Source organism: Garra rufa, chromosome 5 (assembly GCF_049309525.1).
Source record: "Garra rufa chromosome 5, GarRuf1.0, whole genome shotgun sequence".
In the NCBI taxonomy this organism is placed as follows: Eukaryota; Metazoa; Chordata; class Actinopteri; order Cypriniformes; family Cyprinidae; genus Garra; species Garra rufa.
In genome coordinates this window covers 9,306,374-9,325,148 of record NC_133365.1, presented here as the reverse complement: position 1 = coordinate 9,325,148, position 18,775 = coordinate 9,306,374, and the positions used below count along the sequence as shown (strand labels likewise).

The 18,775-nt window shown below is 36.8% G+C and overlaps 2 protein-coding genes across 3 annotated transcripts; one reads left to right on the top strand and one right to left on the bottom strand.

Moving 5' to 3' along the window:
- Positions 1 to 1,176: 1,176 nt before the first annotated feature.
- thnsl2 (threonine synthase-like 2) lies at positions 1,177 to 11,850 on the top strand. The gene is made up of 9 exons (XM_073839407.1): positions 1,177 to 1,315; positions 2,729 to 2,952; positions 3,030 to 3,224; positions 3,304 to 3,456; positions 5,624 to 5,854; positions 6,609 to 6,757; positions 6,841 to 6,966; positions 8,684 to 8,838; positions 10,689 to 11,850. Exons 1-9 carry the CDS (start codon positions 1,233 to 1,235, stop codon positions 10,921 to 10,923), a joined length of 1,551 nt encoding a protein of 516 aa, XP_073695508.1. The 5' UTR covers positions 1,177 to 1,232; the 3' UTR covers positions 10,924 to 11,850.
- An 846-nt stretch (positions 11,851 to 12,696) lies between these two features.
- Positions 12,697 to 14,952, bottom strand: oxt (oxytocin). Of its 2 annotated transcripts, none has more exons than XM_073839981.1 (4): positions 14,882 to 14,952; positions 14,686 to 14,810; positions 14,410 to 14,611; positions 12,697 to 13,032 (listed from the first exon to the last, which is right to left on the bottom strand). In XM_073839981.1, exons 2-4 carry the CDS (start codon positions 14,806 to 14,808, stop codon positions 12,893 to 12,895), a joined length of 465 nt encoding a protein of 154 aa, XP_073696082.1. In that variant the 5' UTR covers positions 14,809 to 14,810; positions 14,882 to 14,952; the 3' UTR covers positions 12,697 to 12,892. The 2 variants fall into 2 exon arrangements, with proteins under 2 accessions (XP_073696082.1, XP_073696083.1); XM_073839982.1 differs by having other exon boundaries at positions 14,887 to 14,905.
- Positions 14,953 to 18,775: the final 3,823 nt, after the last annotated feature.

The window sequence follows — 18,775 nt, the reverse complement described above, 5'->3', positions numbered from 1 at the left end:
AAAATGGCCAAAACCCCTCTAAAACCAGCCTGACGACCAGCTATGACCAGCTAAAACCAGCCAACCAGCCTAGGCTGGTTTTAGCTGTTTTTTTCACCAGGGAACACAGGAGTGGCTTGGGGCAACTCTGTTAAGCCCTAACTTGAACCCTAACAAACATTTCTGGGGAGACTTGAAATGGCTGTCCATCCCTGCTGAAAAAAAAAAACAGCAGGGATGTTTTTTTTCACCACGGTCCCCATCCAACCAAACCGAGCTTGAGAGGATTTGCAAAGAAGAATAGCAGGAAATCCCCCAATCCAGGTGTGCACAGCTTTTTGCCTCATACCCAAAAAGACTCAAGGCTGTAATTGCTGCCAAAGGTGTTTCAATTAAGTACTGAGTAAAGGGTCTGAATACTTATGCAAATCTGATATTTCAGTTTTTTATTTTTAACAAATTTACAGACACTTCTAAAATTCTGTTTTCGCTTTGTCATTATGAGGTACGAAGTGTAGACTAATGAGAAAAAAAAATAAACAATTGTAGTATCAGGCTATGATCAGGCTACAAAATTGAAAAAAGTGAAGGGGGTCTGAATATTTTCTGAATGCACTGTATTTGAAGAATTGATTTTTTTGTCTAAGTAGTAACTGAGTGTCAACAATAAAGCCACAGAGTAAAGAAGTTTGACAAGTTTGAAAACACTCCAGCTACATTTAATCCTTCAGTGATTAGACGCTGTTCTACTTTTTAGTTTCAAAAATAAAAGTTGATGTAAATATTACGTTATTTTTTTATATTTATTATTTTGTTATTTTACATGTCTTTTTGAGACATTCCGATTTCATCAGAGATCTTTTTTTTTTTTTTTTTTGGTATCAGGTAGCGTATGTTTTATATTCCATTCAAGCAACATAGAAAATGTTGTCCTTTCATGTAAGCACAAACGTCTGTGATTGGTTTTTCCTAACAGCGCTGGGAAAAGTAACATGTATCACGTGAAAGCGCTGTCTACGTTTCGCTTCAGCACCACATAATTTACACCTAAACTGATTACTTTAACAATGATTCAATTGTAAATGCACAAGGCAGATTGAAAATAGGATCATTGTTATTTAGAGCAATTACGTCCAGTTTACAAAGCCCCGTGCGTTTTATGTTTGTCGCTTGTCGTTTACTCATGAACTAAAACTAGTGTAAACTCGATAATGAACTACATGTCCCAGGAACAGTGAGCTTTTGTGTCCTCCATGAACCCGCTAGTCTCTGAAAACAGAACTGGTCAGAGTGCAGCAGAGTCGGTCGTGAGTCACAAGAGTCCAGTCTGTCACAGGTATTGATTATCTTATTCTGCTTCACTTATAACCTAATAGCATGAATGTAAACACACAAATAAAAGCTCTGATTAAACGCCATTTTTAACCAATACAACACTGGAAACAGCTGCAGGAATTACATGAAAAAGTTTTTAGACCTTTGATCCTTACATAAGAATGTCATTAAATTATGTCTGTTTGTTTCTTTAGTGAGTATAAACGTCGAATTATAGGGAGAATTAGGGCTGGGCGATTTGGCCTAAAATCAAAATCTCGATTAATTGAACATTTTAACCCGATTACGATTAATGAACGATTATTTTATTCATTAATAAAATTGTATTTAATTATATTTAAATAATATTTATTTTTTTGCCCTCATAGTTCACTGACAAGTTTTGTACAGTAAATATGCGCACATATTAAGTGAGAGATTTTTGAATGAAGGGTGCACACACTATCTCCTATCTATGATTATTTATTGAACATCAGTGTTGAACAACTGAAATTAAAGCACACATTGCTTAAAATGAAAAGTCACATTTTTCTTAAATTAGTGAAAATAAATAACTTGCACTTTTGGAAACAAAATAAATTATTTATAAAATAATAATAAATATTAAAAGTAGAAAATAAGCAGTATCTCTTCTAAATAAAATTACTCTTGTATATCCTGTAAGCTCTCCATCGACATGTCGGCGGAATAACGCAACGTAACGGAGCGGGGTCACGTGACTCCACACGCAGTAGTGTTTTTAAAGGGAAAGTAATTGAAATAATTGACCTGGGAAAATTTGATCGATTATAGGTTCTGAATGTCGATTTCGATTACTTTTCGATTAATCGCCCAGCCCTAGGGAGAATTGTACATAATATGAAACTTCAAAACATCATCCAGTGATCTAAAAACAAAAACTTTGAAATAGAGACATTTCTGTATTCTAACTAAGGTTTGGCAACACAGCACACAAAAATGTACACAAGTATGAAATGTCAGTCGCTCATGAGTGTCCAGGAAAGGTTAAAGGAATATTTCACTCAAAAATTAGCTGTTTAGTTGTAGATTAGGTTGTTTCTTTATCAGATTTGGAGAAATGCAGCCTTCCATCACTTGCTCACCAACGGATCATCTGCAGTGAATGGGTGCCATCAGAATGAGAATCCAAATAGCTGATAAAAACATAACTCCATAAGTTAACATCCTGTGAAGCCAAAAGCTGCGTGTTTATAGGGAACATCCGTCATTAAAACCTTTTTAACTTCAAACCACTAAAATATGAGCCCATAATAACACTAAGTTAAGTCCTAAAAACATCTTAATAATTTCATTACTTCTGGATTATTATGATGTTTTTATAAGATGAGGACATTTTCAGCTCATTTTCATTTTTGGGTGAACTATTTATTAATTTGTGCTGTTGTTCCCATAGGATGCGTTATTGCAGCACGCGTGCAGGTGTTCAGGGCCGTAGCTTCAGAGATGTGCTGTTCTCTGGATATGCCCCAGATGGAGGCATGTTCATGCCAGAGACCATCCCATCACTGTCTCCTGAAACACTGCGCAGCTGGAGAGGTCTGTCATACCAACAGCTGCTGTGTGAGATCTGCTGCCTCTACATCACTGAGCAGGAGATACCGCGACATGATCTGGAAGGTGAGACACGTCCTGAATCAAACATATATCAGACATCATGAACAAGTCCAAACTTACTGCTGTCTGTCTCTCTGTAGGGCTCATTTCACAGGCCCTGTCTAACTTCTCCATACCTGAAATTGTGAGATTGATCCAGCTGAAGGACTCGCTGTCCATCCTGGAACTTTTTCATGGAGAAACGCTGGCATTTAAGGATCTGGCCCTGCGCTGCACCGCTCAGTTTCTGCAGTACTTCCTGCGCAAAGATGGCAAGCGGGCTACAATACTAGTAGGTATGAAGTGACACCTGTCTCAAATGTGCTCGGAAGTCCCATGTCCTGTGATGGAGATTCAGACGGACTGTTGTTTCAGGTACGTCAGGCGACACGGGCAGCTCGGCCATCAGAAGTGTGTTTGGTATGAGTGAGGTGGACATAGTGGTGGTGTTTCCCCGTGGACGCATTACCAGAGTACAGGAACTACAGATGACCACCAGCATAGCGGACAACGTCCATGTGTTTGCAGGTAATACTAGTAAAGAAATTGACACTTTTATTCGTCAAGGAGGCATTAAATGAATCAAAAGTGACAGTACAAGCATTTATAATTTTTCAAGATTTCTATTTAAAAAAAAAATGCTGTTGTTTTATGCTTTCTATTCATCAAAGAATCCTGGAAAATAAAATGCATCACAGTTTACACAAAAAATATTCGGTTTTAACATTGATAATTATCAGAAATGTTTCTTGAACAGCAAATCAGCATATTAGAAGGATTTCAGAAGCGTCACGTGACACTGATGACTAGATTAACAATGCTGAAAATCGCAATCAAAGTTATTCAACCCCCTTGACCTGCAAGACATTTTGCTGTAGAGAACAAAATTTAGTAAAAACAAATCAACAAAAGCATCAGTACGTTATTAGAGAAAGATTATTAATACACATTTGAGTAATCCTGAGGATGTAGGTTGAAGAATAATGGAAAATAAAATCAAATTGGCTCTAAACATTTGTTCAAAATTATTCAACTCCCAGAAGTCAAATTTGGTGCAGAATCTTTTATTCTTTAAAACCACCAATAAACACTGCCTGGAAGTGCTTAGAAGCTCCTGTCACCTCTCTATTGCAATCTTGGCCCATTTCTCACCTGAAAAAGCTTTCAGATCACTGATGATCTTTGGTTTTCACTTTGCCACTGCTTTCTTCAAATTCAAGCAAATATTTTCAATGAGAATTAAATCTGGAGACTGAACAGGCCACTCAAGAACATTCAATGACTGATCCCTGAACCAAGCTTAAGTAGATTTGGATGTATATACTTTGGGATGATTGTCCTGCAAGGAAGTCCATTGACCATCAGCTTCAGTCTTTGCACCAACGGCATCACAATTCTTGCCAAAATGACCTGATACTTTAAAGAATCCATGATGTCCTTCATACAGTCATGATTTCCACTTTCTGCAACAAAAATACCCCCATAACAGGACTAATCCTCCTCCATGTTTGGCGAGGGAGATGGTGTTCATTTTTTGCTTTCTTTGCATGAAACAATGAGTACAGAAAGTTCAGTTTTGGTTACATCACCCCAAAGAACTAGACACCCACACGGAAAGAACCTATATAAACATATATGTTTTAATATAGGTTTTGATATAGGTTTTTAATATTTGTGACATATATAAAATTGGCCGTTTTCCTATATTAAATGTACATATATGCACATATATGTGCATATATGTACATATAATATAGGAAAACGGCCAATTTTATATATGTGTACATATGTGCGTACATACATGCACATATATCCTCATATAGGTTCTTTCCATGTGGGCTTGTATGTACATGTAGGGCTTATATGTGGATATAAAGAAGCAATACAGGAGACCTATATGGCCTGTATGCACATATATGCACCTCAATTTTGCCTATATGTGGCATATATACGCATATATATTATCATATATGTGCATATATACTGCATATAGGTTTCATATATGCGCATATATCCTCATATAGGTTCTTTCCATGTGGGCAGGTCTATCCAAATGAATTTTAGCATGTTCAAGTTGGCCTTTTTGTTCTTCTTGATCAAGATGGCAAGATGACCCAACATGAAGGCCATGCTTGTCTCATGTTCATCTTATACTCTGCATTGAAATGTTTTTCCACCTTTCATTGGGTTCTCTTGAAAGTCTTTAGCTGTGAATTGCACATTTTCCTCAGTTGTTCTGATCAAACATTTTAAGATATTGTGTTTTTTCTTCAACACCCTCAACGGTTTTCTGGTACAACATATTTAAAACTAAGGAATAAGGCTGCCAGCTGTGTCTCTAGGCACTTTTAATGTTTTCGAAATCTTCATATAGCCTTAAACTTTCTAAAGTAATAAAATTATTTCTTCTCTATAGCTTTTGTGAAAGCTTTGTCGACCTGCATGGGCTAACTGTATGTATGTGTAACAGCTCAAGCTAATTCAGTTTTCTAATAGAGTTTCTAAAGGTTTAATTGTGTTTTAAGCCAATTTTGTTCCCCACCATACAAGTAAGTGAGTAAAAAACAGCAACACTGAGTAAGGGTTGAATAATTATGACATAGCTGTGTTATCAAAAATCCTAGAAGTCAAAAAAATTATATATATAGCATGTCCGCAGTGTGCTGTGACTCTTTCTGTGTGTTTGTAACCACAGCTGATGGAACGTCTGACGACCTTGATGTTCCGGTGAGGAAACTGTTTACGGATTCAGACCTGGTGCAGCGCCATAGTCTCATGAGTCTGAACTCTGTGAACTGGTCCAGGATCCTTATCCAGCTGGCTCATTTCCTGTTCGCATACCTACAGAGTGTGCCACAGGCTGGAGGAGATGCTCTGCCCGTGCTGGAGGTGCTGGTGCCTACTGGAGGAGCGGGAAACATCACAGGTGAAGAACAAAAACCTGCAGACAGCAACGCCCACAACCACAAGAGAGATGTAGAAACGGTGTTTTCATGACAGATAAACATGTTTCCTGACAAGATCTTATTTTAATGTTGGAAATTGATATTTAATGTCTAATCTCTTTAATACTCTTTAATATTATAAAAACTGCTTTATATTTGAATATATTTTCAAATGTAATTTATTCAAAGCTGAAATTTCAGCATCATTACTCAAGTCTTCAGTGTCACATGATCCTTCAGAAATCATTCTAATATGCTGATTTGCTGTTCAAGAAAAATTTATTATTATTATCATCATCATTATTTTAAACAGTACATTTTGTCAGGATTTTTTGATGAATTGAAAGATCCAAAGATTAACATTTTACATAATAATAATAATAAATGTTTTTTGAGCAGCAAATCAGAATATTAGAATGATTTCTAAAGGATCATGTGACAATCTTACTGTCCAAATACTTTTGACTTGTAGTGTACATTTCCATTACATTACTCTAGAGGTTTTATAAGCAATGTTTTTTTAGAGGATCTTAAAGTCGGCATGAAATGAATGCTTGTTATTGGATTTATTGTGAGCAGTTCATCTGCATGTAAATTTGAACGCACATTTTAGATCATGTCCTTCAGGTTCTGAATGCTTCAGCCAAGCAGCTGCCATTGAGATAAATGTAATCAGAGACTCCAGGTATGCTTGTGTTTTATATTTTGTTCATCACTGACTGTGTGGTGTTTCAGCTGGGTACATCATGAAGCTGATGGGAATCCCTCTGCGTCTCGTGGCCGTGGTCAACTCCAATGACATTGTCCACCGCACGGTCCAGAGCGGAGATTTCTCCATGTCCGACTCGGTCAAGCAAACTCTTGCTCCTGCCATCGACATCCAGGTGCCGCTGCTCTCTGAGGTTTATTTGTCTTCATGCTGTGTGTGTGTGTGTGTGTGTGTGAATACAGCTGTGAATGTTCACAGGACCCATATAACCTGGAGCGCTTGTTCTGGCTGCTGTCCGGTCGAGATGGAGCGATGGTGAAGAGTTTGATTGACGAGTTTCAGAGGACACACAAACTCACTCTTCCTGCGTCACTCCATCAGCAGGTCAACAATAAACCCATTTATAGTCAAGCCTGAAATGATTCATACCCCTGGCAAATTCTGACTTAAAGTTACTTTAATTCAACCAGCAAGTTTTTTTTTTGACTGGAAATGGCACAGGCTTCTCCCAAACGATAATAAGACGATGTACAAGTGGCATCATTGTGGAAAAAAATATTTCTCAGCTTTTATTTACATTTGAACAAAAAGTGGCATATCCAATATTATTCATACCCTTTGCAAACTGTCAAAGTCTATGGGAAAATCCAAAGTTCTATACCATTCCAAATAGTCCAAGCTGTTCTAAAGCATCCTAATTAGCCTGATTCATTGGGAACAGCTGTTTTAATCAACTCAACAGGTGAAAAACAGAAGCTCTCTGCTGTTGGTTTATGGACAGTCATCATGGCTAAGACAAAGGAGCTTACTGAGGACCTGCGGCTGCGCATTGTGGCTGCTCACAAGTCAGGAAAGGGTTATAAGACCATATCTAAATGTTTTGAAGTTCCAGCGGCTACAGTGCAAAGTATTATTAAAAAATACAAGACGTCTCAGAGGACGTGGTTGGAAGCCAAAAGTGACACCTGTGCTGGCCAGGAGGATAGTGAGAGAGGTCAAAAGAATCCAAGGATCACCACCAAGGCCATCCTGATGAATCTGGGCTCTGCTGGTGGCTCAAGGCAGACAGTCCAACGGACATTGCACACCGCTGGGTTCTACGGACGCAGACCAAGGAGGACACCACTTCTCCAGATAAGACACACAAAAGCCCACTTGGCCTTTGCAAATGCTCATTTGGACAAAGAAGACTTCTGGTCTTCTGTTTTATGGTCAGATGAAACAAAAATTAAATTGTTTGGCCACAATGATGTAGCCTTCATTTGGCGTAAAAAAGAAGCCTTCAACCCTAAGAACACCATCCCCACTGTCAAACATGGTGGTGCGAACCTAATGTTTTGGGGGTGTTTTTGAGCCAGCGGACCAGGGAACCTAATCGCAGTAAACGGCACCATGAAAAAGGAGCAATACATCAAAATTCTTAGCAGCAACATCAAGAAAGAAATGGTTAGCAGACAAAAACATTAACGTTTTGCAGTGGCCCAGCCAGAGTCCTGACTTAAATCCAATTGAGAATCTCTGGAGGGAGCTAAAGATCAGAGTGATGGCAAGGAGACCCTCCAACCTAAAAGTGTTGGAGCTCATCGCTAAAGATCAATGGGCAAACATACCAGTGGAGACATGCAAAAAGCTGGTCAGCAATTATAGGAAGCGTTTGATTGCTGTAATAGCCAATAAAGGCTTTTCTATTGATTATTGAGAAGGGTATGAATAATTTTGGACATGCCACTTTTTGTTCAAATGTAAATAGAAGATGAGTAATAATTTTTTCCACAATGATGCTTCTTGTACATCGTCTTATTATCTTCTGGGAGACGTCTGTCTCATTTCTAATAAAAAAACTTGCTGATTGAAAAAAAGTAACTTTAAGTCAGAATTTGCCAGGAGTATGAATAATTTCGGGGTTTGACTGTACATCACTGTACAGCTGTGTCTGCTAGTGTGTGTAGTAAAGCCAGTTCATTCACATACACATTGTTTCAAAGCAGCTTTACAGGAAATCATAATGTTGATGATTATAATATCTTAATATCTACATGCTTTATAGTCGCATTTAGCCTATCAGACCTCGATGATAATAGAGTTACATTTTCCACTGTAGTTGTGTGAGGTGTTGTCGTCCAACTCGGTGTCTGATGATGGGATACTGGAGGCCATGAGGAGATGCTGGCAGGACAATCACTATCTCATCTGTCCTCATACTGCTGTAGGCGTATGGCAGCACTATCACACCCCCATCAGACCCGGAGAAAACAGGTCTTACACATGCACACTATATTTTGTTTATACCTGAGCCTGTCATATCATTTATCCTTTAACCTCTAACTTTTAAATTTTATTAATAAATTGTTTTTGTTTTTTTAATGTGAGAACATCCTGTGATGTCTCCAAAGGCAGATTGATAATAGACAAATTTGGCAAATTACTGGTGGAAAAGGTGACAGTGGGATTTAAAAGAATGTTAAAGTTAGTTGAAACAACACATTGATGTCTATGGTAACATCCTATACTGTAAAATGATTATTAAAAACTATGATGTAAGGGCCGTTTACACCAAGGACGATAACTGCAACACTAACAATAAAGATATAGTTTTAATTTTAAAAATAGTTCTGAATGTAAAACATTAGCAATTCCACACCACAACTATAACAGTCATTTGCGTTAATGGAAATTACCAGTCGACAATTCGACTGAAAGCATAAATCTAGGCTATCCGCTGCCATTTTTTAACGCACAATGCAAAACTGTAACATTTCATTCACTGATATTTAATGGGTTTCACTATGTGGGGTGTGAAAAACTGAAAAAGTTATGTGCACCCCTGATTGTAATCATCTTTATAGCTATCTTTCTTGGTGTAAACAGGCCTGTTAAAGTTCAAATAATACAAGTTTTGAATAAAATAATATTTTAAAAACATATTATTATTATTATCAATAAATCAGTGCATATGTTAAATATAATTGGTCTGAACAAAAATGGCAGGTGGGCTAAATAAAAATTCAGAGTCACTCCCTGATGGTTATGGAAAAGCAGAAATACAGCGCTGCGTGAATACATTTTATATGGTGGAAATTCTACATTTAGGGTCCGTCCACACAGAGACACGATTAGCTGTATATGTAAAAAATCTGTACCGTATCTGCGTTTCGTCCAGACGGATCCAACGTTTTGGAAGCCTGAAACTGCTATTTTTTGAAACCGGGTCTCAGAGTGGATAAATCTGAAAACAACAGGCTTGCATTTTCATGTGTGCAACCAATCTGTATATTTCTTTTCGAAGAACATCTCGACATGTTCTTTGTCTTGTTGTTGTGTTGGGTTTGTATACAGCGTGCAAGATTTTGGTGCATGCTCCAAGTCTTCTCCATTTTTAGTGTATCTCTGTGGCAGAAAAACAGCTTCACATACTGGTCTGGCATGTATACTGCACCGAGTTGATTTCAGTAGTTTTATGTAGACAGATATTTCTTTAGACAATGCTGTGTTTGCGATTTTTTTTTTTGAAGTGAGGAAAAAAAGATCGGATATAAAAAACTCTGGCTTTATGTGGATGAGCCCTTAGTTCCTGTTAAAGATTCATGCATGTAGTCCTCCTAAATAAAAACTCTACAGATTTGCACAGATCATGTGAAAAAAATTGCATACTGACGTACATTTTGAGGTAATCATTCCTCATAGTTACACAGCTTGTTAGAAGCTATAAATACTCCTAAAGTGTGAAAATTAACATTTGCTAATCTACAGATGCATGTAGCTCCAGAAAACCATTCACTTGACTGCTGTGCAAACGAGGCGTTTCAGATCAATGCTGCACCATGCTTTTTGCATATAAGTCAGCTTAGCTTCTCTTTAGCTTCTTTAGCTAGTCACGCTATGCAATTGAATGCATGACAGCTCAGTTTATTTTGCATTTGTTGCACATACAGTGGTGTTCAGAGTGACACTGTACTAGAGTCACAGAGTGATTCTGTACTATTTGTATGAAAATCAAATGCAGATTTGTGTGTAAATAATTAAATACAGACTTGTGGCAGTAACTATTCTTCCTGTTTTTGTGATGTATTATACAGTAATTTAAATCAAAAGCTCTTTGTACTCAGATGCTGCTTAGCGACCGCATCACCTGTCAAGTTTCAGGAGACCGTGCAGAAGGCCGGTTTGACCCTTGACCTCCCTGAAGCAGTGAAGGCGTTAGACAAGCTAGAGACGCGCTATGAAGTTCTGGAGCGATCAGACGACTGGGAGTCCAAACTGAGACAACGCATAGAGTCAATCAGCTCAATGAGACGACGTGGAGCAGCAGCAGAGACCAAGGCTGACATGAAGAAGATTTGATGATTTAAAATGCCTGAGTACACTCTTAAAAATGAAGGTGCTTGAAAAGTTTCTTCACAGCGATGCCATAGAAGAACCATTTTTGGTTCTACAAAGAACAATTCAGTCAAAGGTTCTTTGAAGAACAATCTCTTTCTTACCTTTTTATAATCTGTAGAACCTTCTTTCCCCACAAAGAACCTTTTTTGTGAAACAGAAAGGTTCTTCAGATGTTAAAGGGTTTCTTTATGGAACCATTTAGACAAAAGGGTTTTTCTATGGCATTGTGAAGCACCTATATTTTTAAGAGCGTATCAGATGTGTGTTTGACACCTAAAAAGACCGTTCTGACTGGTCTTTCTAAGATTGTGATCATGATAATCAAATATGATGTAATCTTATAGTATGCATGAGTTTAAGTCCTAAAAATAGTTTTTTTTATAATGAACCAAGCAAAATCGCAACTGAAATCGACTGCCAGTGATCAGACGTTTTTTTATGTGAACAACACTGTAAGCTTTTAGATAACAATGATTTACTTTCAATAAAAATGACTGTTATTGTTTATAATGAAACTTTACTTAACTACTCAACTTTTTGTCTTTGTTGTGACGACAAAATTTAATATTTTGAAATTTAAAAATTTTGGATGGATTCCTTAAATCACCGGCATACAATGAAAGCTTGTTTCTGTATGAATCACATAGGGTAAACAATATTTTGTCTTTAAAATTGCAATAACTTTGGGGCACTATTCATTTTGTACCTGGAATAATTGTGGAACTTCATTATGCAAAAGTAAAAAAAAAAAATCTATTTTGTCTTTCTGTCCATTTGGCTCCAAATCAAACATGCTTCTTTGATTTGAACATCCATGATGTTTCTGCCTATAAGTCTATTTGTATATGTCAGTATTTTTAATTATTCTGAATAAACAACATAATCTTACTGTGACTGTCTTTTTAGTAATGCTCATGCAAACATTAAATGTGTGTGTATAAGAGAGGAGGAGGGATTTATTGTAGTTTTAGCAGAGCTGAGCATTTGGACTTTGGAAATTAAGGTGATTATGGTGTTATGATCTCCTTCCAAATTATTCAGGCCTGAATAAACTCCACTGACCATAAACTCACTTGCAGTGTGGTGGCCTTGTAATGCTTTACCTGACCTGCAGAGGACAGCAACAAGTCACCATTTTGCTCTCTGAATCACAGGAACCTTCTGGGTACCTTCTGACCTCTTCGCATATCCAGTTTGTTCCACATTTGCCTTCTGTTGTTTTTAGCATTTATTCCCACCATCTTTGAGTATTTCTCAACAGCCCAACTGTGAGTGTTTCCACTCTTCAATGAGTGTAGATCCAGAAACGTGCACAGATGACAATTATTGACGTGCAAAATGTGATAGCGTTTCAGTAAATTCACTAAAATCATCCTCAGACCTTCACTAGTGCCTGTGCCAATTGGTGTGTGCAATGTCATTGGAGCATTTTTTCAATGTGTGACACACATCCAAAAGTGGCTGCTCAGTACAATGGCAAAATTACTTATTGTCATCAAAGTTAGACTGAAATCTGAAATGGGTTTCAAGTTCATTGCTTTGATGTTACATAAGATTCTCCTTGACCCCACAAACAAGATCATTCCAATCAGAACAAACAATCTGTCCACTGTCCTCAATCATGTGCATTGTGAGTTAGTGTATTCAGAATCTTAACCAGAACCTTAAAATGTACGTATCTACTAGTCTCTGGTTGAATGTGTGGCTGAGATGAAATGCACTTAAACACAGGACTTCTCTCAGAGTTTAATAGCTGCACAAACGTACAGTCAAGCTATCATCAATACAGCACTACTAATATCCGCTTCTATGTATTAGCCATACAAATATCTAGCGGCTATACAAAGTTGGTTTACAAAAATGTAGGTAATGAGTCATTGTGGTTGGTGGTCGGCTCCTCCTGAGATGATGTCACTCCTCTGTGAGCGTTTCATTGGTGGAGTCTGAAGGGGTGGGCGTGGTTTGAAAGGTGCAGCAGCTTCAGCAAAATATCTTGGCTGCTGGCAGGTTGAGCGACGGCCGGACCGTCAGCGTCTCCATCCACACACGACTGATCCATACTGCAGCCCTCTGATTTACATACAAAATAATCAATTATAGTTAGCTCTGGACAAGCAGAGCACAATAGTTTGGGGGAAGCAATTTAGGTATCTCAATACGCTTATTTAGATTTCATTATAATAAACATTTTTCATGATGGAAGTATGGTTGAAGTCAAAAGTTTACATACACCTTTCAGAATCTTCAAAATGTTAATTATTTTACCAAATAAGAGGGGTCATACAAAATGCATGTTATTGTTTATTTAGCACTGACCTGAATAAGATATTTCACATAAAAGATGTTTACATATAGTCCACAAGAGAAAATAATAGTTGAATTTATAAAAATGACCCTGTTCAAAAGTTTACATACACTTGATTCTTAATACTGTGTTGTTACCTGAATGATCCACAGCTGTTTTTTTTTTATTTTTTATTTAGTGATAGTTTTTCATGAGTCCCTTGTTTGTCCTGAACAGCTAAACCGCCCGCTGTTCTTCAGAAAAAATCTTCTGGTCCCACAAATTATTTGATTTTCCAGCATTTTTGTGTATTTGAACCCTTTCCAACATTGACTGTATGATTTTGAGATCCATCTTTTCACACTGAGGACAACTGAGGGACTCATATTCAACTATTACAGAAGGTTCAAACACTCACTGATGCTCCAGAAGGAAACACGATGCATTAGGAAAGAAGGGGTGAAAACTTTTTAAATTGTGAAGATCAAGGTAAATTTTACTTATTTTGTCTTCTGGAAAACATCTTCTGTAGCCTCTGAATGGCGGTACTAAATGAAAAAAAATGATATTCAGGCAAAATAAGAAAAATGTACTCATCTCCATTCTGTTCAAAAGTTTTCATCCCCTGGGACTTAATGCATGCATGGTATTTCTTTCTGGAGCATCAGTGAGTGTTTGAACCTTCTGTAATAGTTGTATATGAGTCCCTCAGTTGTCCTCAGTGTGAAAAGATGGATCTCAAAATCATACAGTCATAATACACAAAAATGCTGGAAAACCAAATAGTTTGTGGGACCTGAAGGACATTTCTGAAGAACAGGCAGCAGTTTAGCTGTTCAGGACAAACAAGGGACTCATGAGCAACTATCACTAAACAGAAAAGACACAGCTGTGGATCATTCAGGTAACAACACACTATTAGGAAACAAGAACGAGGTCATTTTTATAAATTCAGCTATTATTTTCTCTTGTGGACTATATGTAAACATCTTTTACGTGAAATATCTTATTCAGGTCAGTGCTAAATAAACAATGACATGCATTTTGTATGATCCCTCTTATTTTGGTAAAATAATAAACATTTTGCAGAATCTGAAAGGGGGATGTAAACATTTGACCTCAAATGTAATGTAAATTTAGGATGTAAAACAAGTAAAACTAACCTGAGTCACAGCAGACCCCAGGAGCAGCGCAGCGTCCTTCATAACCGCATGTTTTTCCAGACACTTCACATGGAGAGGGAAGAAAATCTTCCTCCAGGCAGCGGAGTGTTTCTGGAGAGCCAACCAAGCAGCCGATACCTTCACCACAGCAGATACTGGGACCAAAACACCGACCACGATCACCAGGACCACATGACATGCACTGCAGAGAATGAGAAAATGAATGCTCAATGTTCAATTTCAGGTCAGGAAGTTATCATGAATAAATGAACACACCTGTCGAGATGGCCAATCCTGTACAGATCGTTTGCCTCCGATGGGGCAGTTAGAGATGTAACAGGCCGAGCAAACGGACAGCAGACACAGCAGACCAACCACTGAGATCAAACCTCCAGACATATCTGTGCCAGAGACACAATAATAACACAACAGACTCAACAATACAACAACACTGTAAAGATGCAGTACTTACTTTACCAAGGTTGAAACTGAGAGCTAGTGAAGCGATTTTGTAAGTGAGGCTTTTAAGCAGCGATGTTCATTTGTACACCATAAGGAGACTCTTTTTATACCTCTTTGCTGCGTGATTTTATCACATTATTACCTGTTAGCTACAATCAAGGAGCCTTAACCATCTAAATGATAATGATGTGACCTGATAAGGTCAGTGAACTGGTCATAATATTGTCCAGTAGCAAGGATGTGCGTCATTAAAGGCCCGTGATCTGGCATAACATCAGACAGGTGAATGGCAGCTTTGAGTTAACATTCAATTTAAATTTGACTCTTTTCAAAAGCAAAAACAAAACCATGTTTTCTTATTGTGGTGAACATTGTAATAATCTAACGAACCTTTTGGGGAATGAAAAGGTTCCATAGATGTTAAAGGTTTTAACTTTATTTCCCAGAGTGTAGTTCTTTGGCTTCATGCATTGGTGATAATGGAGCAGCATAAAGTTACAGTTGAAGTCAAAAGTTTACATACACCTTGCAGAATCCGCAAAATGTTAATTATTTTGCCAAAAAAAGAGAGATCATACAGAATGCATGTTATTTTTTATTTAATACTGACCTGAATAAGATATTTCACATAAAAGATGATTACATATAGTCCACAAGAGAAAATAATGGTTGAATTTATAAAAATGACCCTGTTCAAAAGTTAACATACACTTGATTATCAATACCGTGTTGGTACCTGAATGATCCACAGCTGTGTTTTCTTGTTTAGTGATAGTTTATGAGTCCCTTGTTTGTCCTGAACAGTTTAACTGCCTGCTGTCCATCAGAAAAGTCTTTCAGGTCCCACAAATTCTTTGGTTTTTCAGCATTTTTGTGTATTTGAACCCTTTCCAACAATGACTGCATGATTTTGAGATCCATCTTTTCACACCGAGGACAACTGAAGGACTCATATGCAACTATTACAGAAGGTTCAAACACTCACTGATGCTCCAGAAGGAAACACAATACATCAAGAGCCAGGGGTGAAAACTTTTGAACGCAATGAAGATGTGTACATTTTTATTTTGTCTAAATATCTTTTTTCTTTTTTTTTCTTTTAGTACTGCCCTTTAGAAGCTACAGAATATACTTAAATGACAAAATAAGTTACATTTTTTTAAAAAGTTTTCATGAGTTTTCAAAAGTTCTTAATGCATCGTTTTTCCTTCTGGAGCATCAGTGAGCGTTTGAACCTTCCGTAATAGTTGCATATGAGTCTCTTAGTTGTCCTCAGTGTGAAAAGATGGGTCTCAAAACCATACAGTCATTTTTGGAAAGAGTTCAAATACACAAAAATGCTGAAAAACCAAAGAATTTGTGGGACCTGAAGAATTTTTCTGAAGAACAGCAGACAGTTTAACTGTTCAGGACAAACAAGAGACTAATGAACAACTATCACTAAACAAAAACAGCTGTGGATTATTCAGGTAACAACATAGTATTAAGAATCAAGCGTACAGTATGTAAACTTTTGAACAAGGTCATTAAAAAAAAAAAAACTATTATTTTGTCTTGTGGACCATATGTAAATGTCTTTTGTGTAAAATATCTTATATATGCTTTGGTTCTGGGACCTGTTGACTAACTAGTCAACATTAAAGCTTGTAGTGTCTCAGATCATACACAGATGTTCCCCATGGCTCAGTGCTGGGCCCTCTGCTGTTAATTTAAAACACCATTGACTGTGTCAACAGGCATGTGAACAACCATATCATCAAAATGACTAATGAATGTTGAGTTCAGAAAGACTTCTGTGACACATTCATACCTTCATGTTAAGCCTGTGACAGCCATATGTTCTGCATTGTGTCTATTAGAAGAGAAGAAATTACAGTATGTATAAAATGTGGAGAGAACTAACACTAAAACATCTGCCATGTCTTGAATTCATGACACGTGTTCAGATGTAACTCGTGGCAGAGTAATGAGCCGCTCGACTCAAGGGAATAATGAACGCTTAAGTGATTAGTCTGTAGATTCACAAGCTAATAACAGAATTGTCACATTTAACACGTCCTCTCTGCTTATTATTCATTCATCTCTGATTAGCCTTTAATAGGTCACATATCCCACTGATTTAATCTAATTATAGAATTATTACACCGGGTCAACATAGGCAGCCGCTGATGAAAAGTCGCATGCTGCTTTTTTTTTTTTTTTTTCATAGTTATTGGTTCATTTGAATAGAGGAAATATTGCAGCTGAACATAGTTCGGACATAATGGGAACTTTCTGGTGTGATCAAAAGTTTCATTTTGCATCAGACATTTTTTGGTAGGCTAATGCTAATGAAATTGATCTCCAAACAGGATTTTGTGTAGACACGGTAACAAGCTTTACTATTACTGTAATTCTTTAAAATAAGTACAATCAGTTTTAATACAAAAAGCTTTAAGACTATTTAGGTTAATATGTAAATTAATACTATTAGATTCATTAAAAAATGTGAATAAATTGCATTTTGCAATATGTGTGACTGTTGTTTCTGTGTTAAACAGCTGTCATTTTGTCATTGTAAATTGAATAGTTCATATATATATATATATATATATATATATATATATATATATATATATATATATTATATATATATATATATATATATATATATATACTAAACTATGGAACAAATTTATAGTTGCATAGCAAAAAATATGTTTTAAACATGTAACCTTGGACCACAAAACCAGTCTTAAGGAGCATAGGTATATTTGTAGCAATAGCCAAAAATTCATAGTATGGGTCAAAATGATAAATTTTTTCTTTAATGCCAAAAAATCATTAGGATATTAAGTAAAGATCATGGTCCATTAAGATATTTTGTTAATTTCCTACCGTAAATATATCAAAACTTAATTTTTGATTAGTAATATGCTTTGCTAAAGTAAGAACTTCATTTGGACAACTTTAAAGGCGATTTTCTCAATATTTAGATTTTTTTGCACCATCAGATTCCAGATTTTTAAAATTGTTGTATCTCAGCCAAATAATGTCCTATCCACACAAACCATACATAAACGGAAAGCGTATTATTCAGCTTTCAGGTTATGTTTACATTATAATTTACATATATAAGTTTTGTGGCCTCGGGTCACATATGATTTGTAGTGGCAATGTAATTTTAGTATTTGAAAGCACAGTGATCTGTTACAATCCTGAAATTTCACACTTTTTCTTATGCACAAATAATTTTCCTTGTCCCTTCATGCACTCATCAATTTTGTTTTGTTTTTAGAAAATAACCCATCGTTTTGCTAGATAAGACCCTTTTTTTCCTGGCTGGGATCATTTAGAGCCCTTTGAAGCTGCGTTTTGGAAGTTCAAATTCAGGGGCACCATAGAAGTCCATTATATGGAGAGAAATCCTAAAATGTTTTACTCAAAAAACATAATTTCCTTACGACTGAAGAAAGAAAGACATGAACATCTTGGATGACAAGGGGGTGATACATTATCTGTAAATTCTTGTTCCGAAAGTGAACTACTCCTTTAAACTTGTTGGAAGAGTCACATTCTGACCCCTAGGGTCCAACACATCAATTTCTGACGCAACCAGTAGGCCTAGTGTTTGGGAAGTAATCAATATTTTTGATCAGTTCTGGTGACACATAAATGACACAATTCACCTTTAATACTAAAGTTTTTTTCTCTTTATGTACCCTAATTCATAATCACACTGAACTTAAGCTTTGGTTATTTATTTATTAATGTAAGTTACATTTATTCATTTATTTGGTCAGTTCGTCGGTCTCCACCCTTGTCTTCTTTATTATCTGTTTCAGGTTTCAGCTCCACCTGCTCGGTGAGAGTGCGGGTGTGTCTCGACACCTCTTGAGTTCCCTGCCTAGTGCACAAAATGGAG

What these genes read in the sequence shown, in the direction of transcription:
- thnsl2 (XM_073839407.1), top strand. Translation starts at nt 1,233, where the DNA reads ATGAACCCGCTAGTCTCTGAAAACAGAACTGGTCAGAGTGCAGCAGAG. An exon ending in AGGAGCGGGAAACATCACAG is followed by an intron (nt 5,855 to 6,608) that starts GTGAAGAACAAA and finishes GTGGTGTTTCAG; the next exon opens with CTGGGTACATCATGAAGCTG. An exon ending in CTGCGTCACTCCATCAGCAG is followed by an intron (nt 6,967 to 8,683) that starts GTCAACAATAAA and finishes TTTCCACTGTAG; the next exon opens with TTGTGTGAGGTGTTGTCGTC.
- oxt (XM_073839981.1), bottom strand. Translation starts at nt 14,808, where the DNA reads ATGTCTGGAGGTTTGATCTCAGTGGTTGGTCTGCTGTGTCTGCTGTCC. An exon ending in AGGATTGGCCATCTCGACAG is followed by an intron (nt 14,612 to 14,685) that starts GTGTGTTCATTT and finishes CATTCTCTGCAG; the next exon opens with TGCATGTCATGTGGTCCTGG. An exon ending in TGGGGTCTGCTGTGACTCAG is followed by an intron (nt 13,033 to 14,409) that starts GTTAGTTTTACT and finishes TATGTAAATCAG; the next exon opens with AGGGCTGCAGTATGGATCAG.